Source organism: Lytechinus variegatus, chromosome 8, assembly GCF_018143015.1.
Source record: "Lytechinus variegatus isolate NC3 chromosome 8, Lvar_3.0, whole genome shotgun sequence".
In the NCBI taxonomy this organism is placed as follows: Eukaryota; Metazoa; Echinodermata; class Echinoidea; order Temnopleuroida; family Toxopneustidae; genus Lytechinus; species Lytechinus variegatus.
This window is the reverse complement of record NC_054747.1, coordinates 39073440-39100359: the sequence shown is the minus strand read 5'-3', so window position 1 is coordinate 39100359 and position 26920 is coordinate 39073440. Positions and strand designations below refer to the sequence as shown.

The 26920-nt window shown below is 39.7% G+C and overlaps 1 protein-coding gene across 1 annotated transcript; it reads left to right on the top strand.

The window, feature by feature from the left end:
• On the top strand, nt 1-26920 carry LOC121420479 (SID1 transmembrane family member 1-like). The gene is made up of 7 exons (XM_041615129.1): nt 1-98; nt 17707-17780; nt 20606-20652; nt 20922-21027; nt 21479-21589; nt 22671-22784; nt 24291-26920. Exons 1-7 carry the CDS (start codon nt 41-43, stop codon nt 24351-24353), a joined length of 573 nt encoding a protein of 190 aa, XP_041471063.1. The 5' UTR covers nt 1-40; the 3' UTR covers nt 24354-26920.

The window sequence follows — 26920 nt, the reverse complement described above, 5'->3', positions numbered from 1 at the left end:
TGCATCAATTTACTTCTACATCGTCTTTTTCTTTGTTCATATGCTGACCTGCCTTGGACTCAGTGCACAAATCTACTTTATGGGCACCGTCAGAATTGGTAGGTATTCTATCAATTGTATGTACATTATACATTTCTTTTCAAGTTTAAGTTCAAGTGTATTTCTTTATCAACTCAATGATACAACATAGGAAATAATTACACAGATATAAAATGATAACCATACAAATCAATACAAATAAATATACATTGCAAGCAATATTACTGTACAAGAAAAGTGAGTGTTTATAGTAAACAGTAAATAAAATAAAATGATAATCATATTAACCAATAACAATATATACAATGGAAATAGAACAAACTAAACAATTCTTGATAAAACAATTTGCAAGGCTACCTTTATAACTCTTTTATTTACTTCAATAACTCCATACATCTACTTGATTTGCTAGTTCAGCCCTCTGGACTGCCATACCCGAAAAGAACTCCCAAGGATTTAAAAAGCGCGAGCGCGCCCTCTCCCGTTCAGGCTTACTACCCATGATCACCGCGCAATTAGCGTCCATCTTCCTCTTTTGCTTTTGGCAAGCCACCTGTCAAGACGTGCTCAGATAAGTCTCCTAAAGCTCAAATCTTTTTTGAGCTTTGGTATATTATTTTTGCTTATCTGTTGTGCATTTTCCCATTTGACTTCAATCTTTCCGTTTGTGTGTAAGATTGTGTTCAGAATTTACGCCTGGCGCGACTTTTTAGCGTGTTTTTGGTGACACTTAAATTGTTTTCCTAACGTTTGAGTTCTCGTCGCGCCGCATCGCTAGCGCGTTCGCGAGGCACCGGGCTTGGCCTGCCTACGTGGCAGCAAGCCTTCACCACCTGTCATGGTTATTGTTCTTCACGTTCAAAGTGTGGTGGCTTTTGGTGCCGTTTTTGAATTAAATTCTAGACAGCCTTTACACTTTGTTGTCGAGGGTGTTATTGTTATTTCTTTTTGCAGGTTGGGATCTCCAACTCTGTGCCTTCCTTGCTTTCTGGAATTGATTTATTAAGATTTTCGATTGATTATTGATTGATTAATTCTTCAATTCTCTTTCCTTTCTGTTCTGAATAAATTTCTTGATTGATATTTTATTCACAGGTGGATCTTAAAGCTCAATTCCTTTTCCTTCTGTTCTGAATAAATTTCTTGATTGATATTTTATTCACAGGCGGATCTTAAAGCTCAATTCCTTTTCCTTCTGTTCTGAATAAATTTCTTGATTGATATTTTATTCACAGGCGGATCTTAAAGCTCAATTCCTTTTCCTTTCTGTTCTGAATAAAATTCTTGATTAATATTTTATTCACAGACGCTTCGGGGATTGTTTAATTTGGCTTACGCAATTATACCTTGATTGATTGGTTATTCAATCCCCCCCAAAAAAAAAAAAAAAAAAAAAAATTTTTGTTCTTTACAGGTGGGGTCTCCTTCCTGTTAGAAATTTTTTTGGACCTTTCCCGGAATTGTTTTCTTCGTTCAATTCCCTCTTCCCTCCTAGTCTTATATATCTTTTACTTCGACAGGCGGGCTCTACGATTTCTTTTTGAGGATTTACTGTGTCGTTCTTCCTCTTGGAATCGTTACTAGAGACGTTCCTCCTTCCTCCTGTTCTGAATTTCTTTACCTTTCCACAGGAGGTTACATTTTTCCTCTTGGAAATTATCGTAAAATTTCTCTTATCTGGAATTGTTTGTCTCTCAATCCCCTTTCTTCCTGCTCTGAAATTCTTGTTTTTGTGTTTCTTCGCAGGTGGAAACTTCGTTCTCTTCTGAACTTGCATTCATTTTTGAATTTTTGTTTCGAATTTTTCCTTCGGGAACAAAAAAAAAAAAAAAAGAGAGAATATAGTAGGGGAACCTTGTAGGAGTTTCTTTTTTCAAAGTCTCCGACCTCCTTTCTATTTTCTTACAGGCAGATACCTAAACTATTCTTAGGTTCTTCTTCCTCCCTACCCCTCCCCTCTTGATTTGTTCTGTTTGCTCAAACAAATTCCTTATAGGAGGAGGGAAAGACCACTCCGGTCTCCACTTTTAATCTAAGCGAGATCTTTGTAAAAAAAAAAAAAAAAAAAAAATTCTTGTTTTTCTTTTTTCAGGGTAGAGAGAGGTATCGATGAATGGGACTAACACAGCCCCAGAGGACCTGGTGCCCTCCACGGGGACCGTCCCGATTGCAAGTTTACAGAAGTCGGCCGCCTCCAGGCGAGTAGGAGGGACGCCGCGGTGAGCGCCCGGCGGCGGTGAGTATGAGGGTGCGTCGATCAGCATTCCGAATTTGCGGTCGGATGCTAAGAGAAGGAAGGCCGAGACTGTGGTGCCACGGTCTCGGACAAAAAAAAAGTGGTAGCCAAGGCTTCCAAGCCTAAACTAGGTCCTGCCGCCGCAGCACCCATAGGGCTATGCGACCCACCGGCTACCGGGTCACCAGAAGTCCGGAGGGAGAGTGCGGTTCTCTCCCCCCGGCACAGGTCAGGATCTCTGCCGTATAAGTCGTCCTCCGTTGACAGCATCGGGAGAGATCGCCCAGCCCCTGACCGCGAGAGGCGTCACACATCAGACTGTGACCACAATCTGACCCCGTCAGATTCGGGTGAAGTTTCGTTGTTGGCGGCCGCCCTGCCAGGGGCGGCAAATCGTAAGAGATCACCCGTGCCTCTTGTGCCTTCTTCTGCTCCGGCCACGCCGGCGGAGCCCGCAAAATAAGAAGAAGAAGAAGAGGTCGAAGGAGAGGTCGGCCAGCCCTGTTGCCATGGGCGTTCCTCCTTCAGACCCTTGTATCGGTGGCCAGATGTTACAGTCATACATGTTATGCTGCTATATTCTGCTACCGCGAGAGGCGTCACACATCAGGCTGTGACCACAATCTGACCCCGTCAGATTCGGGTGAAGTTTCGTTGTCGGCGGCCGCCCTGCCAGGGGCGGCAAATCGTAAGAAATCACCCGTGCCTCTCATGCCTTCTTCTGCCCCGGCCACGCCGGCGGAGCCCGCAGAAAGAGAAGAAGAAGAAGAGGTCGAAGGAGAGGTTGGCCAGCCCTGCTGCCATGGGCGTTCCTCCTTCAGACCCTTGTGTCGGTGGTCAGATGTTACAGCTATTCATGCTGCTACATTCTGCTACCGCGAGAGGCGTCACACATCAGACTGTGACCACAATCTGACCCCGTCAGATTCGGGTGAAGTTTCGTTGTTGACGGCCGCCCTGCCAGGGGCGGCAAATCGTAAGAAATCACCCGTGCCTCTTGTGCCTTCTTCTGCCCCGGCCACGCCGGCGGAGGCCGCGAAGAAGAAGAGGTCGAAGGTGAGGTCGGCCAGCCCTGTTGCCATGGGCGTCCCTCCTTCAGACCCTTGTGTCGGTGGTCAGATGTCACAGCTATTCATGCTGCTACATTCTGCTTTCGAGTAGTGCGGGTTCACCCCACCCTCGACGTCTACTCACCCCGCTGATGCCCCTGAGCATCAAGCGAGACAAGTGGGCAATAACCACCAGACACCCGGGAAATCCTCGAGCGATTCTGTTAAATCGCCAGCCAGTGCACCGACTAACCGGGTGCCTCAAGATCGCGTGTGCTTTCCAGCATTTTCGTCGATCTCAGAGCACGTGTCCCAGCCGACACGCGGGGCCACCCCGGTGCTTACTGGACTCCCTTGTCTTCATGAGAGCCGGCCGAGAGGCCGTACGGCTCCTGCGGCTCTCGGAGCTCCTCCAGGGGAGGAAACTTGTCATGGGGACAACCTCCCGGTTCAGTCCATGGAGCGAGACTCCCTTTACGAGGAGTCTCTCGAAGGCGGCCAGTGCGAGGACAACCCCTATCCCGCGGCCGACCCTTCAGTAAGTGCTCAGGCGCTGCTTGACAAGTTTCTACCTCACATCTACCCTCCGAGCGGGGGTATTGATGAAGCAGGGGAGTCCTTATTTTTTTGCCCCGCCTCTTCAGGCGCTCCGAGCTCAATCGGCCGAATTGGGGCCTCGGAGAGTGACGGGGTCGCCCTAGACGAGGCGGCTCCTACGACGAGGAAGCCGCCAGCTCCGAGGGTGCAAACCCACCCCCGCTCTGCTGCTGCCCGGAAGCGCCAGGCTCCGGCACCGCCGTCTCGAAACTTTCAAGCCTCTCGAGGCTAGCGAGAAGGCAGAGGCAGGGGAAGGGGGGGGGGGGGCGAGTATTATGCAGGTACTCCCGAATTCGCCCTCTACGTCAAGCTCACATACGGCGACGACTCCTTCAGCGGTAACTCTCTCCATTCTTCCCCCTAAGCGGGCCCGTAGATTGGAGGTATGAATCTCTTACATACCGCATGCCACACTTCTCTCGTGAGAATGTTTGGCTGCTTTGAGAGGGCAACCTATCACGTCCGCGGACCGTCCGCCCAGGCGACGGGACCGTCGTTTTCTGGCCTGAACCTCACTTTCTATTCGAAAGTAAGGGTGCCCTGTCTTACTTAGCTCCTACCCTTGCAAGGCCAGAGTCAGGGCTAGTACAGACACCCGTTCTCCAGCGATCGCCGCTGAAGAGAGGGCGACTCTGATATGAGCACCATCACTGCTCAGCGGTATGTCTCACTATCTCATAGCTCTCCGTGCTTATGAGTATGTATATCGGATCTGAATGTCACGACGATTAAAAAGTCTCCTGTGCTTAATAACCGCTATGCCTTCACCACCCGGTGCATTATGGTTATGTTAACCTATTTGTCTCGTATTCGGGCGGCTCGTACGAGCCCTGCCCGAGCTGCCATCAACGGTCGTCCCCCCGGACACCGCCGGCAGCACCCGCACCGAATAAGTGGAAGGAATCAGCTTTTCATATGCTAGATATCCCTCCTGTTGACATTCACAGCTGTTCCCCGAGTCTTTCCCGGTTGGGTAAACATCATCTCGGAGGAAAGTAACCGCCGTACATCTCATGAGATTGTTGGCTATGTACTTGCGTTCAAGCTTGTTTAAAGCCCCAGGATTCTCTGTCGGCATTCCATGCCTACTTTCTGGGCACACCCACCGTACCGGGCCGGCGAGTTCACACCAAACGGTACACCGCCAGACCATCGGTCGAGCTCTGTCTATCTTATAGACTGCCCTCTATGTGGGTCAAACTTGCGGGCGTCTCCGCCGTTCCCTCCTTGTGCGGAGTGGTCTACGGTGGATGTCTTTACCGTACCCGCTTGTCGAATCGTCTTCTTACTTAGAAATTTTTTTTTTTTCACTCGGCACACTCGAGTCGCCTCGCATGCTGCTTTCATCCTCCTCCCATGCAATGCATGTGGCCAGGGTCACCGCGCGACCGAGGATGATGTAACCGTGGATGGATGTATGCTTATGCCTTACCAACCACGATCACTACGACCCGCCTTCTCTCGGGCCGACTGTGGATGAGTCTCTCCATGTAAGTGATTTACTTCACTGGAGTTCTTCTTTTAGAAACTTAGATTCTCATCCCCCGCTGCTTAGGGCGTCATTTTTGCCGCCCCCCGCAGCTTTTTGGAGCTCCTTATCTTACCGATATCGGACTGTTCCACGCTGCCGCAACCGGCGCCGGCGGTGCTTGCTCTTACGATCACCTGAGAAACAGGCCTTGTGACTGTTTTCATAAACAACTGGTTCTCACCGCAGACTGATGGAAATTTTGTGATTACTTCCTCAAGTCTCCTTCGCTTGTTTCTTCAAGCGAGGACTTCGACACTCTTAGCCAGTTTCCGTCCCTAACTTGATAGGACAGGGCCGTTGCTACCTCATTCGATTCCGTTGGGAATGTAACGGTTGAGGTATCATATCTGGCGATGTCTGTTCGTTTAGAGCATCTCTTGATGGTCGTTTACACGTAATATCGTGGCAGATTTTTTTTGCCAGCTCCCTCTGGCGTACACTTGCTGCTGCTAGGGATTCCCCCGCCCAGCGGACAGCCATCGCAGCCTAGCCTCACAGGCCCTCTCGGCGATGGTGGCTTGAGCCAAGCCACCTCTTCCACCGCGGGCACTGCACCCTCAGATGGGTGCTTCAACCAGTATGGGAGAAAGGGGATCCTGAGTTCTCTCTCGATCACTCGGTCTAACACGCTTTTGTCGTGATGTGTACCGCGCTGATTCCCTGACACGCCCGGTTGAGCTGTTTTGACCAGACTGCTCTACTCTACATAGGCAACAGGTCCGCGGCATTCCTTATTAACAGGATGGCACTCAGTCGCTTTCTCGACCCTTGACTGCCTTACGAGTGGTTTTCTTCTTAAATCCCTACTCTCCGTCATTCCTGGTCCCCTTCGGACCGCTAGTAACTTTTTGCCACAGCTCTCTATCAGAATTCTGCAGATTTTCTGCCCTCACGCATTTGAGACAGATATCAAATTCTGGGCGCTTTCTCCCACGCGGAGGCTTCTGAGATATCTCGCCTTCTCAGATTGTTCGATTGATCACTTACTGAGCCTTAAAAGCTTCAGTTTTCCGATCACGATTCTTGTTGAAATTTTCAACAAATTCTGATTCTTACGCTCTAGTCAGCAGGTGATGTTGTTCTCCTGACACTAGGCCGAGGGCCCATGATACTTAGTATTCCTGAGTATACAGGGCATTCCTCTCGAGGACATTTTGAGGGCCGCCTTTTGGCGCTCAACTAACTCCTTCACTCCTTTCTACTTGAAGGACATTCCGTCCAGCGAGGCGAGATTTGCTACTTCGGCGCTTAAAGCAGCTGCGGCTTTTTCCCCCTCTCCCTAAATTTCGTTGTTTTTGTTTTTTAAATTTTCTTAGGCTTACAATTGAAAACATGCCTCCCTACGGTTTGAGTCCGTGTTGGTCTAGCAAATCAAGTAGATGTATGGAGTTATTGAAGTAAATTATGAAAATACTTACCTGATTTTCTTATTTACGAGATAACTCATACATCTACTTGATACCCTCCCACCGACCCTCCGCCTTGCGTAGCAACATGTTTCAACGTATGGGCTTGCGAAAGTTGAGGAAGATGGACGCTAATTGCGCGGTGATCATGGGTAGTAAGCCTGAACGGGAGAGGGCGCGCTCGCGCTTTTTAAATCCTTGGGAGTTCTTTTCGGGTATGGCAGTCCAGAGGGCTGAACTAGCAAATCAAGTAGATGTATGAGTTATCTCGTAAATAAGAAAATCAGGTAAGTATTTTCATATTTTTGAATAGAATAAAGTTGAGTAAATGGAGAGATCCACTAAAAAGCAGGGCTTGTTGAGTGTGGATCCCTCAGAGAATCGATCAAAGATTTGTAGGTACAGGTATAAAACAAAAATGAGAATGAGATAAAAAAAAATTGAAACAAAAAAGTCCGAATAATCTGAATAAAAATCTACAGTCCAAAGACATATCCTCACTCTCAAAAAATCTATGCCGAAAGGTGCGTAGATTTTTTCTTTTCATAATTAGATCTTAATAACAGCATCACGGTTGAAATCAGTGCTAGCTTTTAAGAAAAGCTCAGTGTCAGTTATGTTTATTTCAAATGGCAACTGACTGTCAAAAGACTAGTTGATGGTAGATGCGAGCTCAGCTACAGAGCCTTTAGGAACCTGACTTGGATATGTTATGTTAACTATTCTTTTCGACTTGCGATTGCTAGTTGAGAGGTAGCCGCCTACAGCGAGCATATCCTTTGCATCAATGGACCCTGTAAAACAGAAGCAAAGTGTACCAGTCCAATGACATCAGCATTGACAATGCAAATTGGCGCATCAGCATGCTCATGAATAATTCATACATGCACATCTCCGCCAGAATCGGAAAGGCCTGAAGTCGCTCGATCGCACGTTCACCCACGTCTCGCCAACTCTCTTCTTCGACCGCTAGTCTCGTCTCAGCCGCTACTTGGCGAGGAATGAGTGCAAATAGTGTTATTTCTTTTGCAAATAGCAAGAAGTTCACTCTGTAGTTTTTTAAATAGCTCCTGCAAGGTGCGTGTGTGATTCTTCATTTAATTATCATGATTTTCACACTGATTCATTAACTTGAACCAGAGCCAAAACCCAATGACTGTGCTCTTGCACGAAATCTGGTCACATTTTATAAACAGATGGCCAGTTTCATTTACTAGTAATATTCTGATCTTTTCTGATTTTATCAATGTGAAATGGGTGCGCATTGGACGGAGTCACTGTTTCTCTTCACAGAGGAAGGAGGATTGCATTCATCCACAATCAGGAGGGTTTCGCCATACTACTTATCAGTAATATTTTGTTACAAGCTATTAAAATCCTTGCTTCTGATTGGCTGAGAGCAATGTATCATTGAAAAGATGCTTTGTGAAATGAACCCTGGCCCTTAAAACAAGCCAAGAACCTAGTGATTGCACATCTGCATGTAATTTAATCACACTACATCATAAATACCATCAGCCAAATGAATAGAGCTAACAACATTTGCCCTCAAACTTATCTACCCCCCCCCCCCATGTCTATAAGCCCATGGATGTATTTTTTTTGTTATCAATAAAAAATGTAATTTGGCATGGATAGGGGAAAATATCACCCCTCGAATTGAAAGTGTAATTAAAGTGTTTCAGTATGAGACATTTCATTTCATTTATTGATTCCACTTTTAAAACAAATATCATAATATACATAACAAATGTGTTAATAAACGTAGTGTATCAATGATAAAATTAAGTATCTAACATAAGTTTTTAAGCATAAGGTACACTACAAAATTTAAAAAAGTGAGGAGCCTAAATAAAAAGCAGAGTTTGTTGAAAATTAGGCTCCCAATGGGGAAAAAATATAAGTTGTTACTTTGAGCGAACAAATGTGGAAACGGAATACATATTTATTACATTATTCAGAATTGATGCTTGGATTATATTCTTGACGTGAAATGGGTCCAAACTCTGCATCAAAGGAAATTCCTCATAGTGTAGAGCGTTTCACATTGATACAACATGATGTTCATCCAAAGCCAAACACAACTAATTGTGCTTTAATTTGCACCAAATATGTGTGTATGACAACACAAGTGACACTAGTCCCACTTCCCATCAATTAACGGATGTGAACAGATCCCTATGGTGCGTGATTAACACTTAACATTTCATGAATGTTTCACATGTCAAGCTTTGAAATTGATTTGATATGGAGCCAAAAACAAGTGGTTTTGGTTATGATACTTTTTGCACGAAATGTGATTATGGTGAAACACATATGCCATCATTTTACCACACTCTCTGTCTCTGCACAAGTGTCAACGGGAATTTGCCACGTGGGATTTTAGATGTTGCAACTTGTTCCGATTGATCGTCTTGAAACAAGCGGTTTCAGTCTTAACAATTTCATCACTCTAGTATTTTAAACGATGAAATTCTGCATTGTGGGTTTGACCATAAATTTTTAAAACCTATCGCTGTTTTATATAATACGCCTATATATCATAAGTTTTTGTTCATGCTTGGTCATCACTCTGGAATTCCCCATCTAGACAGATATTTTATATCAAATCCCAGTCAATTTAAAGCATTTAAAGTAAAACTGAAGACTTATTTGATAGTGTTTTGTTTCTCTATTTTCACCTGTGCACCTTGAGAATTTTATTAAAATAGATTTGGCACCTTAGAAATCACATTTATTATAATTACCATGATCAATTTCTGTATTAAAAAGTATTGAAAATACAAAGAACGAGGTGATTATAATTATAACTCATCAATACAAAATCAACTGTTAACAATTGTTATCTATCATATTTGTATACAACTTTTAGTGGCAGAGGTTATTATTTTTTGAGAGTATGTATATGCAAAATACTTCAGGATATATTTTAGGATATCTTTTGTTTGCCTTAAGAAATTGGAGGCAGATGCGAGCTGAATTTTTGAACCCCAAGTCTCTATTATCTCGACTTTTGTTTTCAGTTTTATCCAGTTGCCGGAAGAGATTAAAAAGGTCACATGATGAAAGTCGCCTAACTTGTTGTCTGATCTGTCACTCATATGATAAAATTTAAAACATTTGCCCCAAGAAACAAGAAGAAAATAATTTTTCTTTTAAGCACTTATGTAGTAAAATATTAGGTACCGACAAGAAAAGGTCAATTATAGTTCATCAAACTTTTTTTAGGAGTAAGGTCTTTAGTTTTTCTGAAGTACACGTACTGTAGATAGAAAAAGGAAATACTTGAAATTTGCTTTCGTCTTTTGCTTTTTTAAACAACTTTTTGGGAGGGTGGGAGAGGGGACTATACTGCATGATTCTATTATGATTCCAATCGTTTGCATTTAATTGAGAAATAGACTATATCTTTGATTAGTTTTCCTCTAGTTAGTTCATTAATATGGGTTTGAATGTACCTTTCTAAATGGGATAATTCAAACCACTTATATAATTAAGAGCTATGATATCCTGATTTACATGTAACTGAATGCACTGAGTAATGATTTTTTTCTCAATTTTGTTTTTTTGTTTTTTTTTCCTTCAAGGGATGGGTAGGTTGGTTAATTTCATATTTTTTATGTATATTAATAGGGGAGGGGGATGGAATGATTGAAAAAAATAATTGCCCAACAAGTTTTATTTGAAGTTATTTTTTCATAACATTTTCTGTCATGTATATCAAGTTGATTTTAAACCAAAATGCTATAATTTACCCTTAAATAGAAATGAATTTAACCAAAATCATTCTAGAAAAACTCTCAACTTGCATTTTAAATTGGTCTTAGGACCTCAATAATTAAAAAACTTGGGGCTTCACCAGGACATTTGAAAGGGAGAAGGCTGGAGGTGAGAGGAGACAATCTCCCTGTGACTTTTTGTTTGCATTTGAAGAACTTGGGTAACAGATTTTTACTACCCAAATCTCTTGTTCTTATAATCTAATATCTTCCTTTTTCTTAGGCTTTGTTTATGCTTCCACTTTTCAGGCCATAATCAGCGTTTCCAAACGTGATTAGTCCAAAACACGGTTGCGTCCATGCTTACTTTCATTTAAACGCTGTTTCAAAACGCTGATCGTAAACTCACAAAAAGGTGCGTTTGTAAATGTCTTTTGACCAGAATCAGGCTTTCTGGGGAAGTATAAACAGAACCACGATCATAAACGTGTTTAGATGACGTCATTTGGTGCATGCTTCCGGTGAGATGAAAATCCGCGGGCAAATACAGTCGTATTGCTCCATGTTATCTCCACGTAATAACAATCGGGAAAAAAACTTTCGAAAAAAGGCGCGCCCAATTTTACCTCGCTTTACGATGCAAAGCCAGCTGGAGATCATGATTTGCTTTGAAAATGTAAGCATAAACAGCACTCCCAGAACCACGTTTACGATCGGCGTTTTGAATCGACGTTTGAAATCGCAGATTCTGTCCTCGCAATGGAAGCATAAACACACCCTTAGTCTTTTTATTCTTTCTATATCTTCCCCATTATTGAAAATCAGTGGGATTGGTTGTTTTCCCCCTTCTTGGATGAAAGTATATTGTTATGTTATCTAACTTTGCCATCCAATGCTTATTATTTGCATGGAATTGTTCGTTTTGATTGGCTATGGAGCATTGTTACATTAAGTATTCATTTTAAAATGATTTATATCATATGGCCCGTATTCTGAAGTCAGGTTTAACTCTGTGCTAAAATTGTTGGAAGCCAAAAGTGTCAAAAATTTTAGTAAGTTGTTTCTCATATTTACTGTGCTCTTTCCTGATTCATCGATGGTGAAGACGATCATCTATTTATACTTCCTAGACAATTATGAATGATTTGAGAGCCAAATGAGTTGAAATATGATATCTCTAGTCTCTACAGTCAAAGATTTATGTAACAATTGGCTATCCATACTTAAACCTTAACTTTAAACCTGAGTCAGACCCGAATTCAGAATATGGACCATTGGGCATAGAATGTGAACTTCAGAATATCTCAATCATAACCCCAAAATTCCGCTCTTCTTATTCCCCCTGTGAACATATTTGGTACAGCTGCTTCTTGTAAACAGCCATTTTAATACCAGCTTACATATCAAAGCATTTTCGTTGGAAAGTCTTTAATCTTTGTTAATTCAATCATCTATCATCTCAATGAGTTTGCGCATTGTAGGGCCCTCCTCACCTCCTCTAGAGCATTTTTAATTGAACAGTCATAATCAGATTTCTTGCAATAATAAAGTTATTCCGAATGAAGCATTTAATTGGTAGACAACTTGTACAGATGTAACTCGGGGGAGGGAAATAGTTTGTGATTTGTTGTGTAATAGTGACAAGTAGACTTATACCCCTTTCATAAACCCAATTATGCGGCTAATAGCAGCATAATTTGGTCGTAAAATCGGAGGAGGACCAGAGTTATTCGCATTATTTCGATGCTTCAATTATCTGCATAATAGCAGCATTGGGACCAGATTTTGACTTTATGAACACATTTCAAAAGTAATGCGGATAATTGCCATGGAGCGGTCACAAGGTCACCCTTTTCCAACGCAACCGCATCATGGCGATTATCCTCCTTTTTCAGAATGGGCGCTCGTAAAAATAGTGCGGATTATTTTCGGAGTTTATAAACGCAATTTTTATTGAATTATCCACATTACTCTTAGGCAGCTAATTGGAGGATAGGTTTATGAAAGGGGTATTAATAATTAACAATGAATAAGAAAATACATGTAGATACAAGAAGAATATCCTTGTATGCTTTAAGCCATGTAATCTAACTTAACTGAGGTGATAATGGAACATTCTAAAAGACCATGGACTTGGAGGTAATATGCTATATAAATATTCAATATTCTTCTTTTCTATCACCACTCCTGCAATGTTTCTATTAAAGGTGCTGAACAGATGATCAAACTAACCTTGTTCATGCATTTACTCAATTTCTATGAATTTTTTGGCAAGTTTATTGGGGGTGGGGGGGAGGAGGGTCAAAGTCTATTTTGAAGCAGCCATCCTGAGTATTGTGCTATGTCAGGAGAGGCGGCCAGTGTATGTCTCCAGACTAGACTGGTTGCCCCTAGACCTCAACCGGACACCAGGGGCTTTTCCTTGCCAGTATCTAGTTTCTGTCGGATAGAGATTAAACAACTGGTTTATGAAAGGTAGTTAGTATTTGGGAATGAGGAGTAGGAGGGGGGGGGGAGAGAAAAAGTATAAGAAGAAGAAAAAAGGAAAAGGCACAAGAACAATAATGAAGAGAGAAAACAAAAATGATTTAGAAATGTTAGAGTAGATGAATTAAGAAATGAATAATATGTTCAGAAAAGTAATATCATACAAATGGAAAGATTTGTAAAAATAAAATAAATATCAAGAAGAGGAAAAGGAAAAAGCCAAATAAAAAGATAAATAGAGTATAGAAAATATATTAGATCAGAATTATTTATTCCCTTTTTACAAAAATATCAGCTGAACCATCTGTAGATCTGATTGCTTTGAGGAATGCAACCAGAATGACTTCCTTTCCAAGGTTTCTAGAGGTTAAGATTCCGTCAGATTAAAGGCAATTAATAGGCCTCTGCTAATTAACCTGAGTGTCTGGGTGTCTTATCTGTGTACAATGTACATGTACGTGCCAAATCAAATTAGCTATCCTAAACTTCAGGTAATGTGCTGACAGATTGGGGGACTTGACAGATTTATTTGGGTGTTTTAATTAGTTTATGATCCGGTTTCAATCAATGATTTTTGTTTTCAGTGCAAGAGTTGTGAATCAATAGAAGATTGGACTCCTTTATAAGTTTGGCTGTTTCATAAGTGTTTGATACTCATGGGTTCAAAATAATGATACTTACCGTTGTCACTTGGTGAACAAAATGTTCCAATGTACAAATTAACAAATAAAACCTGTTTGAAATTTCATATCAGCTTTTGACTTATGCACATGATTTTGTAGACTCTGAAAGAACCTTTTCATAGCATTATAGATTCTATATTTTTTCTTAATCAATTTCAACCATTTTGGACACTTAATGTAAATGGCAGCAGAACTATTGAATATTGTGTTAGTCAGCATTTATATTGTCTAATAATATTTTTTAGTGATAGTAAAAAAATTATCAATGGTTGAGTGATTAAGGACTAACATGTTGACAGGAATCTAAGCAATTCGAAAGGAATTCAAAAAGTTAAAAAGAAACATACTTTTGGGAGTGGCACAGTATGATAGTATTCTCTCCTTTTTGAAAATGAAACGTGGCTTTACCCCTTTTGTATGTTAACGTGGCCCCTTGTAACTTTAAGCATGTTAACATTCTAAACATTCAACCAGCAGGTGCAGGACCTGTATGAAGGAACAGTTTACAATTTGTTTCATTTGTTGCTTAGCATTACGAGGTGAAGCCACTTTCAATTGCAGAGCTTGTGCAGGTAAAATAGCACATCGATGATTCAATGTTTTGGCAACCAACCGTAGGGGACCAGCTACAAGTCTTAAAGAGACCCGATGATTACCCGTTCCAATTATGCGAAACAGTTACTTCCGCAGTCACCTTCTCAATTTCCTGTTCCGATCTTCCGGTTGCATTATTGTTTTCTTGATTTTTGTGTCAGCTAAGTTTAGTCAGTGGTTTGGCAGAGTGTGCCTTGTTTTTAGTTCTCAAAGTGTGAAAAATACACTCCCACCTCTTGTTCTAAAGATCTATATCAAACCCTGCTGGACAGAATATATTGTCACAGTGTGTCCACAGTGTGAACACACTGTGACAATGTAATTCACACTGTTAAAATGCTCAAATTGAGCAGTGTGAAGATGATTTCACACTGTGGAGGCTTTTACATAGTGTGTTCACATATTGGACTATGGCCCCACTTAATGTAGCAGGGATGCTATTTGAATAAAATGTTTTCTTAGTATTCATGTATATTAAAGTCCATTCTACATATATTATTCTGACTGCATTTTTGGTACATCATGGCCTTAATTGTCACCACACATCATATCCATCCAACGAATGCCTCGCATACAAGTGCAGTCTATGGGAAGGGTATCCCCCCCCCCCCTCCCCCGGAAAATGCCTGTAAAAAGAAGAAAATGGAAAAAAATGAAAAGAAAAGTGAAGGGAGCAAAGCAGCTTTTAACTGTATTTTATTTTATTTTTTTTCCTTTCATTATGCCATTCCTATATTTTATGACATGGTCTGTCTTATAGGTGTGAGTGGACAATATCTGAATATGTATCATTCCTCTATTACTTTAACAATTCTTCAATATATTCATAGTTTGTAGTAGACAAGAGAGAGAATTGTAAAAGTAAACCATGCTTTCTTCATTTGTATTCCAATTTTTCTCCTTAACTGATGAGTTAACCCCACCGGTGAATTGCTGCCCACGCTCATGTCTACCTCAATTCCTAAAACAAGCATGTAACTGGGTTCTGTCGCAACCCACGCGCTGTGACTCAACCGCAAAGAAATCTCTGTCTACCAAAGGGCAACAGACAAGATCCTTCATGAACCTGGGACCTTGTGAATCTTTCAAGATGCCTTAGAATCCATTGGACCAGTTCCACGGAATCCCCCAGAAAGAATTCCCGGCTCGCCCGCTATCCCCCTTCCCCGAAAACAGGTTATGCAACATTAATGTCAGCGATGACACAATGCTTTGGGTTCGTGGGCGATGATGTTGGAGACAGTTCTTTACGAGCGCAGGAAGGGGTAGATTTCCGCCGTTTTTGTTGAGTTAACAGTAACTTTTGTGACAGTTCCTCCCAAAGCGTGGACTGTCATTGAATTCTGTGTAGGCTGCGGGAAGTGATGAGATGTCTTGTCATTAATACATGACTGGTTTTCATCCCTGACAGGATCAAGATGTTCTTTTATTTCTGGAATCTATTCTCCTTTTCATCCAAGAGTTTGACAGATTTGAGGATCTGCGGCCCGTCTTACAGGGAGTTGCGATTGATCCGGTCAATCGCAACTATGGAAAGCCAGGAAATTCAACATATAAAATGCCTTTTTGTTAAAAAAATTTCTTGATATGAATGTATATCCATAAGTTTATTAATTTCTTGACAATTTGGTGTGTTCTCCTTTGTTTACAAAAGACATTTTGCAAATTTCCTGTAGAGAAAAATGATGGCACTGATGGAGTTCATAGGGTTACAATTGATTTGATCAATCGTGATTCTTTGTAAGACATGGCCCTTAATTTATTTTGAATCCATGCAATTAAGAGTGTACAATGACTCGTTAACTTTTATATTGTGCCATTTATCATTTACAGTACAGCAACTCGCATTGCATTTGGCGTATCTCGGCTGTTCAAACCTTGTATCTAAAAAAAATCAAGGACAACTATTAAAGGAAAAGAGCCCTGTCATATTAAAGTAGGAACCTTCTTTCATCTAGAAAGATTTCTCTTTGTGAATTAGAAGACTATTTTCAGACAATATTAGGTTTCAACCATTGCAATATTTTAAAAATACAGCTTTTTACTGGACTACTCTCGAATTAGCCAAAAGTTCTTTGAGATACACGATTTTAACATCCAAGCGACGATAAGCAATATGACTTTGTGATTTCTTGCTGATTACCATTGGTAATATCTAAAGGTCATTAACCTATTGGAGTGTGAACCTATAACAATCATTTGAATGTCAATACATTTATTTTAGTCAACCATACAGTAGATGCCCTTTAGATAATAAAGAAGTGTTCAACCGTGCCAGAAAAATGACGAGGTTGAATAAGGTTCAGACGATGATGATGCAAAAATGTTTTTGATTTCCGTCTGCGATTCATTCTGAAATTTTGGCCTCGGGTGTCTGATGCTATCTCTAGATGAATAGTTTCCTGTAATTTGTACCCAGTAGCTATGTAAGAGAAGGATATGGATGGGACACTTTAGCCAATGCTAAGCAATGTTGTCTTTGATGCTTGAGGATGTGCAGATGCACGTTGCGCCCCAGCTGTTGCATCGGCTGAAGTGGTCATGGGAGGTCAGTTAAAGGAGTTCCTTAATTTTGATGTCGTTGTACTTTTGCGCAGCAGTATCTTTCTTTTCTCTTCCAGGGTTCGTTACTGGGAAGCTTGGCGACTAATTTTCACGGTTGTTTGTACTTTGTGGTCATTTTAATCGACTGAAAATTGGTTTTATGATTTAGTAGTAAGCCTTGTATTACATGTCCCTGATGTGCGTAAGGTTTTGTTATATAAAATAAATGTAAAGGAATCCCCACTCAGCTGAGCTCCCTTCCAAACAATGTGAAATATCTGAAAGAATCCACCGCTTTTACCTTTTCATTTCCCAGTAGTCTCCGCTTTCTTTTTATTGACGCTGCAGTCTTTTCTTAAGAAAAACTGCCAGGGAATTCTTTGATATGAAGAAAACACGTTCTAAAGCGAAACAGATGTGTAGAGCCAGTTGCTTCTCCCCAGTGACAGTTTGCTGTCTTGTGCACATCAGGGGAGCGTTTCATCAATATTTTTGTCTGACAAATTGTCAGATCTGACAATTTTCCTTGATTCGATTGGCTGAGAGGCACTGTTACTATGGTAACTGTCGGATAAAAGAGGACTTGTCGGATAAAACATCTGACAAGTCCTTTCATGAAACACTCTCCAGAAGTGACACTCTGCGCAACAGGATCAAATGGTTAAAAACAAAGACAACATTCTCCGCCTAGGCAAGAGAAACGATTTCTTAAAATTATAGTTTATTCATTTGATGCCTGTAGACAACTCAAGCTACCATTATTTAATATGACAATGATATTTCCCTTTTCTTTTCTTCTCTTTGTTTTTTGTTGTTTTCAGATGGTGGTGTTTTCAAAAGAACATTCCTAGTTTGCAAGTCAGATATATTCACATGTGCAAGGCCAACTCATCCGGTATGTAAATAAGACTAACTTTAATTTGTAATATTACAATGTATATGCATATCTAAGAAAAGAAGAAAAAATATTGTCATAAATACATTTGAATCTATGGTAATCTACATGTATATCTCTAATAGTTAAATGCATAACTTATGTGCTAGTCTATTGCCCAGATATAGTCGCCCAGAATTTTCTCACATAAGTTTGAATGAAGTGATGACTGGTACCAAATGAAAATGTGGTGTAAGTTAACCCAGTGTTGACCTAGGTTTAAGTTTTCCATTGTTATGATAATACCACCCAAGAAGAAAGATTGACGCAAAGGAGACACAAGATGAATTTCAAACTTAAAACGCTTTAGGAGAGTTCAATGCAACAAAAGTGAAAATAAAATACTTTTTGAGGAGTGGGAGAGAGAAGAATTGTACATTCAAGAATAACCAGACCCATGGCTCTTGATGACACATGCGCCAATGGAGTGTGTATCCGGTCTCGTCCGATATGTCATCAGCAAGAAAAGCCGTTGGGATGGATTTCCTTAATCTTGATGATATTTGCCTAGTTGAGCTGCCCAGGGGCGACATTTGATCCAAAACCCCTTAAGACACACTTCTTTTTATACCAGGAACCAGGGACCCTCTGGAAAATTTAGCTCCCCATTGCCCCCCCCCCCTCCCTCCTCTTCCCATGGGTCCTTTACACTTTCAATTAATATCTACACAGTCTGCATAAATCAAGATATTCTTATTGTTATTCGCTTTAGTTTGAACAATCTTGGTAAAAAGTGTTTCTTTTTTTTTCAATATTGTTGTAGACATTGTTCAAATTCTATTTCTATTTTCTTCTTTGTGGTTGAGTCTCTTGAGGTGTATCGAGACCCGCTCACTCCCTTACATTCTTTAGTCATGAAAGGTCCCCAGATCCAAATAATCTATCTGTGCTTTCTGTACTTCATTTGGAATTCAGATTTAGGTTTATACATTGTTTCTCCCCGACCCACTCCTCCACCCCAGGAATTTACTTCCTTCTAAGTCTTGTGCATCCTCCATAATAGCTATAATGTAATATTTTCACCCCACACCTCTTACTCTACTTGCTGCTACTTCTTATCTTTTCCCTCCTCCAACCATCCCATCATTCCTTATCACAACATCCTATTCCACCTCCTCTCTTTCAACCCCCCCCCCCTTTCCTTACCTTGTTTTTACTCCCTCTTTATCTCTTCTTGCTTCTGTTCTTTCTCATCTTCCTCTTCTGCTGTCTCCTCTCTTCATTCATCTTTTCCACTCCTACACATTCTCTTCTTTCTTATCTTCCTCCTCTGCCCCTCGGGGGGGGGGGGGGGGGGGGTGTACTTACATTTGGTTTGGATGGGGGTGTGCGGCTTAAGGTTCAAGACCCATACCCATATTAATGGGTCATTTTGGCTATAAAAAATTACCCATTATTAGGGATTTATTACAGGGGCGGATCCAGGATTTTTCAAAGGGGGGGGGGCACATTTTCCCTTGGAAAATTTGACAAGGAAAAAAAAAGGTTATCACCCAAAATGTAAGGTCATTTTGCATTTCGTATTTGCCCTTAAGACATTAGAGAAGAATATGGACCCATGTTTAAGGCCAGTTTCTAAAAATTGGGCCATGTTTAGGGATTTTCCATCATAAAACCATACCCCATGTTTAAGGATTTCTTCCAAAACGGCAACCTATTCCAGGGGCACATCTCTGTATGCCTTATTTCATGAGACCCCCCCCCCCCCGGGCCCCTCCTCCACCCCCCTCCTTCTCCTCCTTCCTTTCTTCCTCATCTTATTCCCCTCCACCAGTGTTTTCCTCATATCTTCCATCTCCCATTCACATCCCTGCCCCCCACCCTGTATCTCCTTCCTCGCCCCTTCCTTCCCACCTCAAACAACCCTAATATTCTCTATATTTCATTCAATCTTCACTACCTTCACTTTCCATAGAACCCCTCACTGTCTCCTTTCCGTCCTCCATCCCAATGCACTCTTTAAAACTTTGGTGGTCTTTCCGAACGTCTACCAGCTCTTAGTCACGGCCGGCCGGCCGGAACATAGTTGTTAAATATAGTCAAGTGATTCACTAGTCAGAGCACTTGACTTTGATTCAAATTCACCAGGGAATTTGGTTTTTGTCAGGAACATTTAAGCCAGAAACATTGTTTAAGATTTTTGCTTTACATTGGCATGAAAGTGATGCATGCAATTCAAATTTGTTCTTATTGAAGATCCCATGATGAATTATGATATACAAGTGGAAAATGAAACTATCTTGAGGTCCCGGAATAAATCACCTTCAGGGCCAGGCATTACAAATAGTTGGAATTGATTTTTTAATTGATTCAAATCAATCTGAAATTGTGGTCCACCTCATCTAAATTGTAATGTAGAGACTAGAGATGAGGAGTAATGTTGAGAATAATGGATGATGCAAATTTCACTCTTAAAAAAATCTCATTGACCATGTAGTCATTCAGGAACACAATGTCTTTTAAAGGTCCAGGGTTCAAATCCCACCGTAGCACTCATATCCTTTGGACAGGCCTTTATAATTGCCACTCTTCACCCTGGTGTAGTAAATGGTTACCCGTTAAGAAGGATTTCCTTGAATGCTGGGGCGCCCAATCAGGGTAGCCGTGCTAAAGCTGGGGTAATAGTTTGCAGCTCTTAAAAACATTTGTAGTAAGTGCTTTTTTAATGTTGCATATTATTAAGGTCATCACTACAAGAAATGTGTTTTACCAGAGATTTGGTAATCATTTCCTTGTATGAATCAGTTACATTGAATTGTATTTTCTTCCATCGTTTTATTTTACAGACCAGAATAGCTCTTCTTACTGTTGGAATCGTAGTCAATCTAGCATTGTAAGTTGATTGTTGATTTGTAGTTTACCTTTTAGTGATTGATGATGATGGTGATGATGATATTGATGATAATGAAGATGATGATGATGGTCATGATGATGATGATGATAATGGTTTTGCTGTTATTGAATTCATGGGTACAAGTGTATATCTACAGTGTGAGAATCAATTCATGCATGTGTGTGAATTTTATATGATCATATGGGATGTTGAGCTCTTTAGGTATCCTTTGATGTTACCTGAATATCGTCCTTTGTCATTTCTTTCAGGAGTATTCTAGGACTCGTGACCCAACCGATGGACTTTGCCTCCTATCTTCTTGCCATCATGATAGTTAACATGCTCCTATATCTTTCATTCTACTTTATTATGAAAGTAAGTAGCGAAAGATTTGCACTTTTATCTTTAATCCTTCAATCTTTATTTTTCCAAAGTCACCAAATGAGCTTCATTTTAGTATAGACTAATTTGATTTATGTGTTGTTTTTGTAGGGTAATTTCTAATGGGTGGGGGACCTTCAAGTGAATTTAATATAACATAATATGTGCTCTGACTAAACAATCAACACACTTGGCCCATATATTGTAGCATAAAAACTTGATTTGATGATGAAAATCCATCATTTTATGTGAATTTAATATATCATGTGTTCTCTGACAAAAAAAAATCAATGCACATGGATTATACATTGTAGCATAAAATGTTGATTTTATGATGAATATCCATTATATGTCGAGACCATATCAGCTAATATAGGCTTTCACTATAATTACTCTATTAATTTGTTAACCCAAGGTTTGTTGCTCTTTGAACTTTTTCCCACAGCTTATTTGTCGAGAGAAGATCCTCCTGGTTGTTATCATTCTTATAACACTGACGCTCTTTCTTTGGGCAGCAGCTCTTTATTTCTTCCAGATCAAGAACACTGGTTGGCAGGTAATGTGTTCCATCATACATGTATATCAACAAAGATTAAAGGGAAATGAAACCTACATGTATGAAACAAGTGGGTTTCTGTGGAAACAGAAAAATCAAAGAATAAGAACAAAGAAAGTTTGAGAAAAATCGGACAAATAATGAGAAAGTTATGAGCATTTGAATATTGCGATCACTAATCCTATGGAGATCCTCCCATTGGCAATGCTCTTTCTTATGGTGATACAAACTCTTTATCCATAATGAATTCTTTGAAAATCTGCATCACATGCGCCCCTCTTGAAAGAATACATGATCTATTAATAGATGTGATAAAAGAGGCAGTTTAAGTGAAATATATACCAAAGTAATAGAAGAGATGTTCACAAGTGACATCACACATCTTTGTCGCATTGCCAATGGGAGGATCTCCATAGCATTAGTGATCACAATTTTCAAATGCTCATAACTTTTTCATTATTTTGTCTGATTTCTCAAACTTTCATTGATCTGTTTCTTTGATTTTTCTGTTTTCACACAAGCTTTCTTGTTCCAAAGGTTTCATTTTCCTTTAAGCTTATCCAAATAAAGTGGGACAGATGACTTGTGTTCTTAGAATTATCTACATTTGCAGTAAATTGTATGTTCAATGGGTGATTCTGAAGATACATGTATAGAGGAGCCTTGTGTCCCTTGCGCCATTCCGCCTGGATACATCTCTGAGATATACTTTTCTCCATCAGCGACATCCTGAAGTCTACACTGACTTGATATTTACTTTACTATCTTCGGTGGATTTTAAAATGGTGATTTAGATCCTAATAATATGATTGACTGAAGTCTATCACATAACAAGTAATTTACTCTAGCTAACAGTAAACTACATGTATACTAATGACTATCTCGTACTGATGACTGGTTCCAGTGACCTGTCATGGTTCTGAGATGAGGATCCTTTATCAACAAGAAGGATCCACATAACTATCTTATAAACCATGGAATACACATCATTTTGCCAAGGCGTTAGAATAATTACACACACTTGTTGCATGTATAACCAGTACCTCAAATCATGGTTTGGTTTTTGTCCTTGAAATCCCAGTATTCGGCAGCTCAATCCAGGGAACTAAACGCTGACTGTACTATAATGGGGTTTTATGATGGACACGACACATGGCACTTCATCTCAGCGTTAGCTCTCTTCGTTTCATTCGTGGTGAGTATATTGTACAGCCACCCTGCTCCTTGCTTTAATCTGTTAACCCGCTGGAGACTGAGAACGCATATCTGCGGCTTGAGCCTATGAAAACTTGCGTTAGAGCAAAATCATTCAGTCTTCAATGGGTTAATCAGAGCTACCAAGTCTCACGCATTCTGCGTGAGACTCAAGCATTTTGGACTCTTGTTCATCCCCTCAAATTGCTGTCTCGCGCAACTATCACAGCCTATCCCCATATACATTGTACACGATGTCTGTGATCTCACTCAGATTCACAGAAAATCTCACGCATAGCTGGTCTTTGAACTTGGCATCTCTGGGTTAATATGTTGTTTTAGACCCAGTAAAAGGCACCAATTTGTAGCCATCCACTATGATCAGTTCCATCACTAGTCCCGGTGAAGAAATCAAGTGAACCAAATCATGGTTCATCTCAGCATTAGCTCTCTTTGTTTTGTTTGTTGAGTTTACAGTCATCCTACTTTTTGCTTTATTCTTTTAAAATGTTGTTTTAAACCAGTAAATTGCCCTTTTGTAGCAATCTTCAGTAGTTCCATCCATTAGTCCCTATGGAGAAATCTAAATGAAAAAATTATACATTTTTTGCCTGATTTTGATCAAAATGGTTCCAAGATTTCAAAAAATAAAATTGGCAAGCGACGAAGTAACCAAAGTTTTGCATGGCAACATAGTTGCAATTTGTACAGGGGTAGGGTGTGGATGTTCAAATTGCCCCCTCCCCCACCCCAAGTCAACTAGGGGTTAAAGTCAGAACTACTGTGAGGATGAAGATAATCTCCCTTACTCAAGTTCTATTATTCACTTCATCTTGAACTCTTTGATTGCTTTGTGTGTATTGTAAATAGAATGTGACTTGAGTCAAAGTTGCCAACTTTGACTCAAGTCACATTCTATTTACAATACACACAAAGTGTATAAAGTCTATTGTTCATACACACACACATACACAATCGTGATGTGTGCATCCCATTGTACTGTATACCCACAAAGCTTTTCTTTACAATATACCAATTAAAGGCTATTATGAGCTGAATTAGCAAACTCCCCTCTTTAAAGATAAATTTCCAGTTTTGGTAACGATCGCAAAATGACTTTTTACAGAATCTAATATAACCCAAGTGTCTGTTTGTATGAATAAAAAATATGTGCCAAAGGATTCTGGAAGAAATTGTGTAATTGCTGAGAAATAAGCAAAATAAGCGCGGATTCGGTCACTTCCGCCGGGTCTTTATTCCAGCAATAACAATACACTGTCCCACGTGTGCCTATCTGTGTTGGTGATCTTCAGTGTGAACATTTTTCAGCGTAGATTTCAAGATTTCACAAAGTTCAGTTTATGTAACTACCAGATCGAGATCCTCGATGATTTACAGACAATTAAGCCTTGTTTTACAGACTTTCTCATGAAATCGGTGTTTACTGCAACTACTGGAATTTCTCTTTAAGATCGCACCTTGAGATAAATGTTTATTTCATTCATAGGGTGTTCTTCTTCTTGATGATGATCTGGACCAGACGCCAAGAAACAAGATCCGGGTTTTCTAACTCCAACTACTAAAACCATAAAACCAAAGATGGGGAGCAGTTATGCAAACGTTATTAGTACATGGATTAGAATACTATGAATAGCCTGATATGCTGTAAAGGCCACCGCACACCTTGCGACTAGCCTTCATTCCGATTTTGCAACAAATCACATTTTGGTCATTGTCGACAAAGTAAATGAAAAGCATCTTTTTATTTGATTTAAAGATTAAATAACTGAGATCTGTTACAATTTTGGATGATTGCCAATCTTTTTCTTTTTTATTAAAGACCTAATTACTTTCAAACCGTAGCCAATATTATATTCGCTTTTATTCTTATAGGGATGATAGCATAGTCACAAATCTTAATATAGGTATTTGTACAATGATTTAGAACATTACACAGTAAGATATTCATTGTCTCAATATTAGCATCATATTCTACGAAGTTTTATTCCAATACGGGTTGCAGACTACATTTAATCGTAAGGTGTGCAGTGGCCTTTAGACACTTAGAAATGATATCGGTGTCTCCTTCGATCCTCCACCTACCAGAGTTACATATGCACCCTTAAGTGGAGAGAAGTGATACAGGCGAAAATTTATCATTTACTTTCCGGGGCTACTTTTTTAGCTCACCAGACTGAATAATGCTACTCTCTATTGGCTCATATTGGACCATTTGAAATTCCAGGGGCCCTGTTTTAGTTTTCAGGAGGGGGGGGGGGCAACTTGGGGCTGAAATAGCCCAGAGCCCCCTCCCTTTTTTTCCATGATGTGATGTAGACATTAGTGTGTGTATTGAACCTCTAAATGAGGTCTGATACAACAAACATCAGGTTTTCAAAATCACCTTCATGAATTAAGACTGATGTCATTCCAATACCCCCAAACCTCTTATCATGTAACCTTAATCAATTCCATTTGTTATGAAGTGTAAGAATTCCTGCAATTTTTAAGTTTAATGCCAATATGAATGTTCAAAGTCCATTTCTTTGACCTGTTACATATTATTTACGTCTTGCCATAACATTTTCAGCTGTGACTAGACAATTTTTTCAAAGATATATTGTAAGTAGGCTAATGTTTTGTTTGCTGTTCAGAATATGAACTTCACTTGTATGATCTCTTGCTAAAAAATGTGTTTAGATAATCATGAGGCAATTTGTATACTGTATAGTATTAATAGAAAAAAGAAACGTTTTCTAAGGTACATTGTGTTACAGATAGAACGTTATCTTTGCAAGTAAATGTTTTTTTTTGCTCTGAAATCTGTCTTAATAATTTAAATGTGGCAATTGTAGTATTTGGTACAAAAATTTTGTTTCTAAGATACATTGTTCAATGTATATTGTGTTGGAAGTGAAGTAAATGATACATCATGTTAAAAAATATTAGTTGATTATAATAATCTCGAAAACCTTACATGGTGAAAATGTTTTGATGATCTTTAATTATAAGGCAATTGGCATACATGTTTAGCTACTTAATAAAATACCGTTATGTGTATTTTACATTTAAGAATATATCCATGGTGATGAAGGTTTTATTTTATTCAAAAACATGTGCTCAACTCTAATAAAATCTGAATAAGCTTCATACTTGGAAATATGTTTTGATAATCTTTGATAATTACTTGGATAGTATTTAATTTAGTAAACATTTTTTTCCCTAGAGTGATACACAGTCATATATGTATTCTTACAAAAATGGTTATACCAATATGAATTTTATTGTGGATAGTACATGTGCTCGAATGCATCTTTTTTTTTTAATTGTGAATACTGTTAGTGTAAAAATGATAATTGTGAAGTATTCTCTTTCGATATGCAGTAATTAGGCCCTTTAGAGATCTTATTTACTTGAAAATGTTGATTTAATTTTTTTGTGTGTTCTTTTGATTTTAACACTAGGTGACAAACGATCATTGCTTTGTCTTTTCGCTTGTGTTGATGTTGAAAGGTCAATATCAATGTCATAAACTATAAGTACATGTATCTTTCTTGATTTGATATACATTTATGCACAGCATGCATTTGATATCACATAATTCTTCCACATGTTCAGTACTCTATCACTTTATATGTATATGAGATTGTTATGTATGATGATTTATATCTATTTGTATCACTTCTATTGTACAGAGCAAAAGAGCAGTGTTTTGTGAATGGTCTATGTGGTTTTATGGTGTCTAGTCATATTTGGCCAAGAGAGGGAGCTATTCAATATCCAAGTCATTACCATATATGTTTTGAGTCTAGTCAACTCCTAGAAGTGGTAACTGTTGGTTGTGAAAAAGGCATGATTTTTTAATTCATAGTAGAACAGAATGAGCAAAGTAGGCCTACATCACAGTTAATTAAAAGCCATATTTGAGCCCTTATGGATTGCTTATTTGTTCAATCCACTGGGTAAGTTCAGGTCCAGAGTTGGTGTTAAGTGTTCAAAGCAAAGCCCAAGCTTCAAGCATCTGAGTTTGGTGTTGGTTCTGGTGTTAGTTTGAGAAACGCAGGTTAGATTGCCTTCCAAACTCTAGCCTCTAACACCTAATCGGTGCTAGTGTAAGAACAGAGTTAAATTGGCTTC

What these genes read in the sequence shown, in the direction of transcription:
- LOC121420479 (XM_041615129.1), top strand. Translation starts at nt 41, where the DNA reads ATGCTGACCTGCCTTGGACTCAGTGCACAAATCTACTTTATGGGCACC. An exon ending in ATCGTAGTCAATCTAGCATT is followed by an intron (nt 20,653 to 20,921) that starts GTAAGTTGATTG and finishes CATTTCTTTCAG; the next exon opens with GAGTATTCTAGGACTCGTGA. An exon ending in CATTCTACTTTATTATGAAA is followed by an intron (nt 21,028 to 21,478) that starts GTAAGTAGCGAA and finishes TTTTTCCCACAG; the next exon opens with CTTATTTGTCGAGAGAAGAT.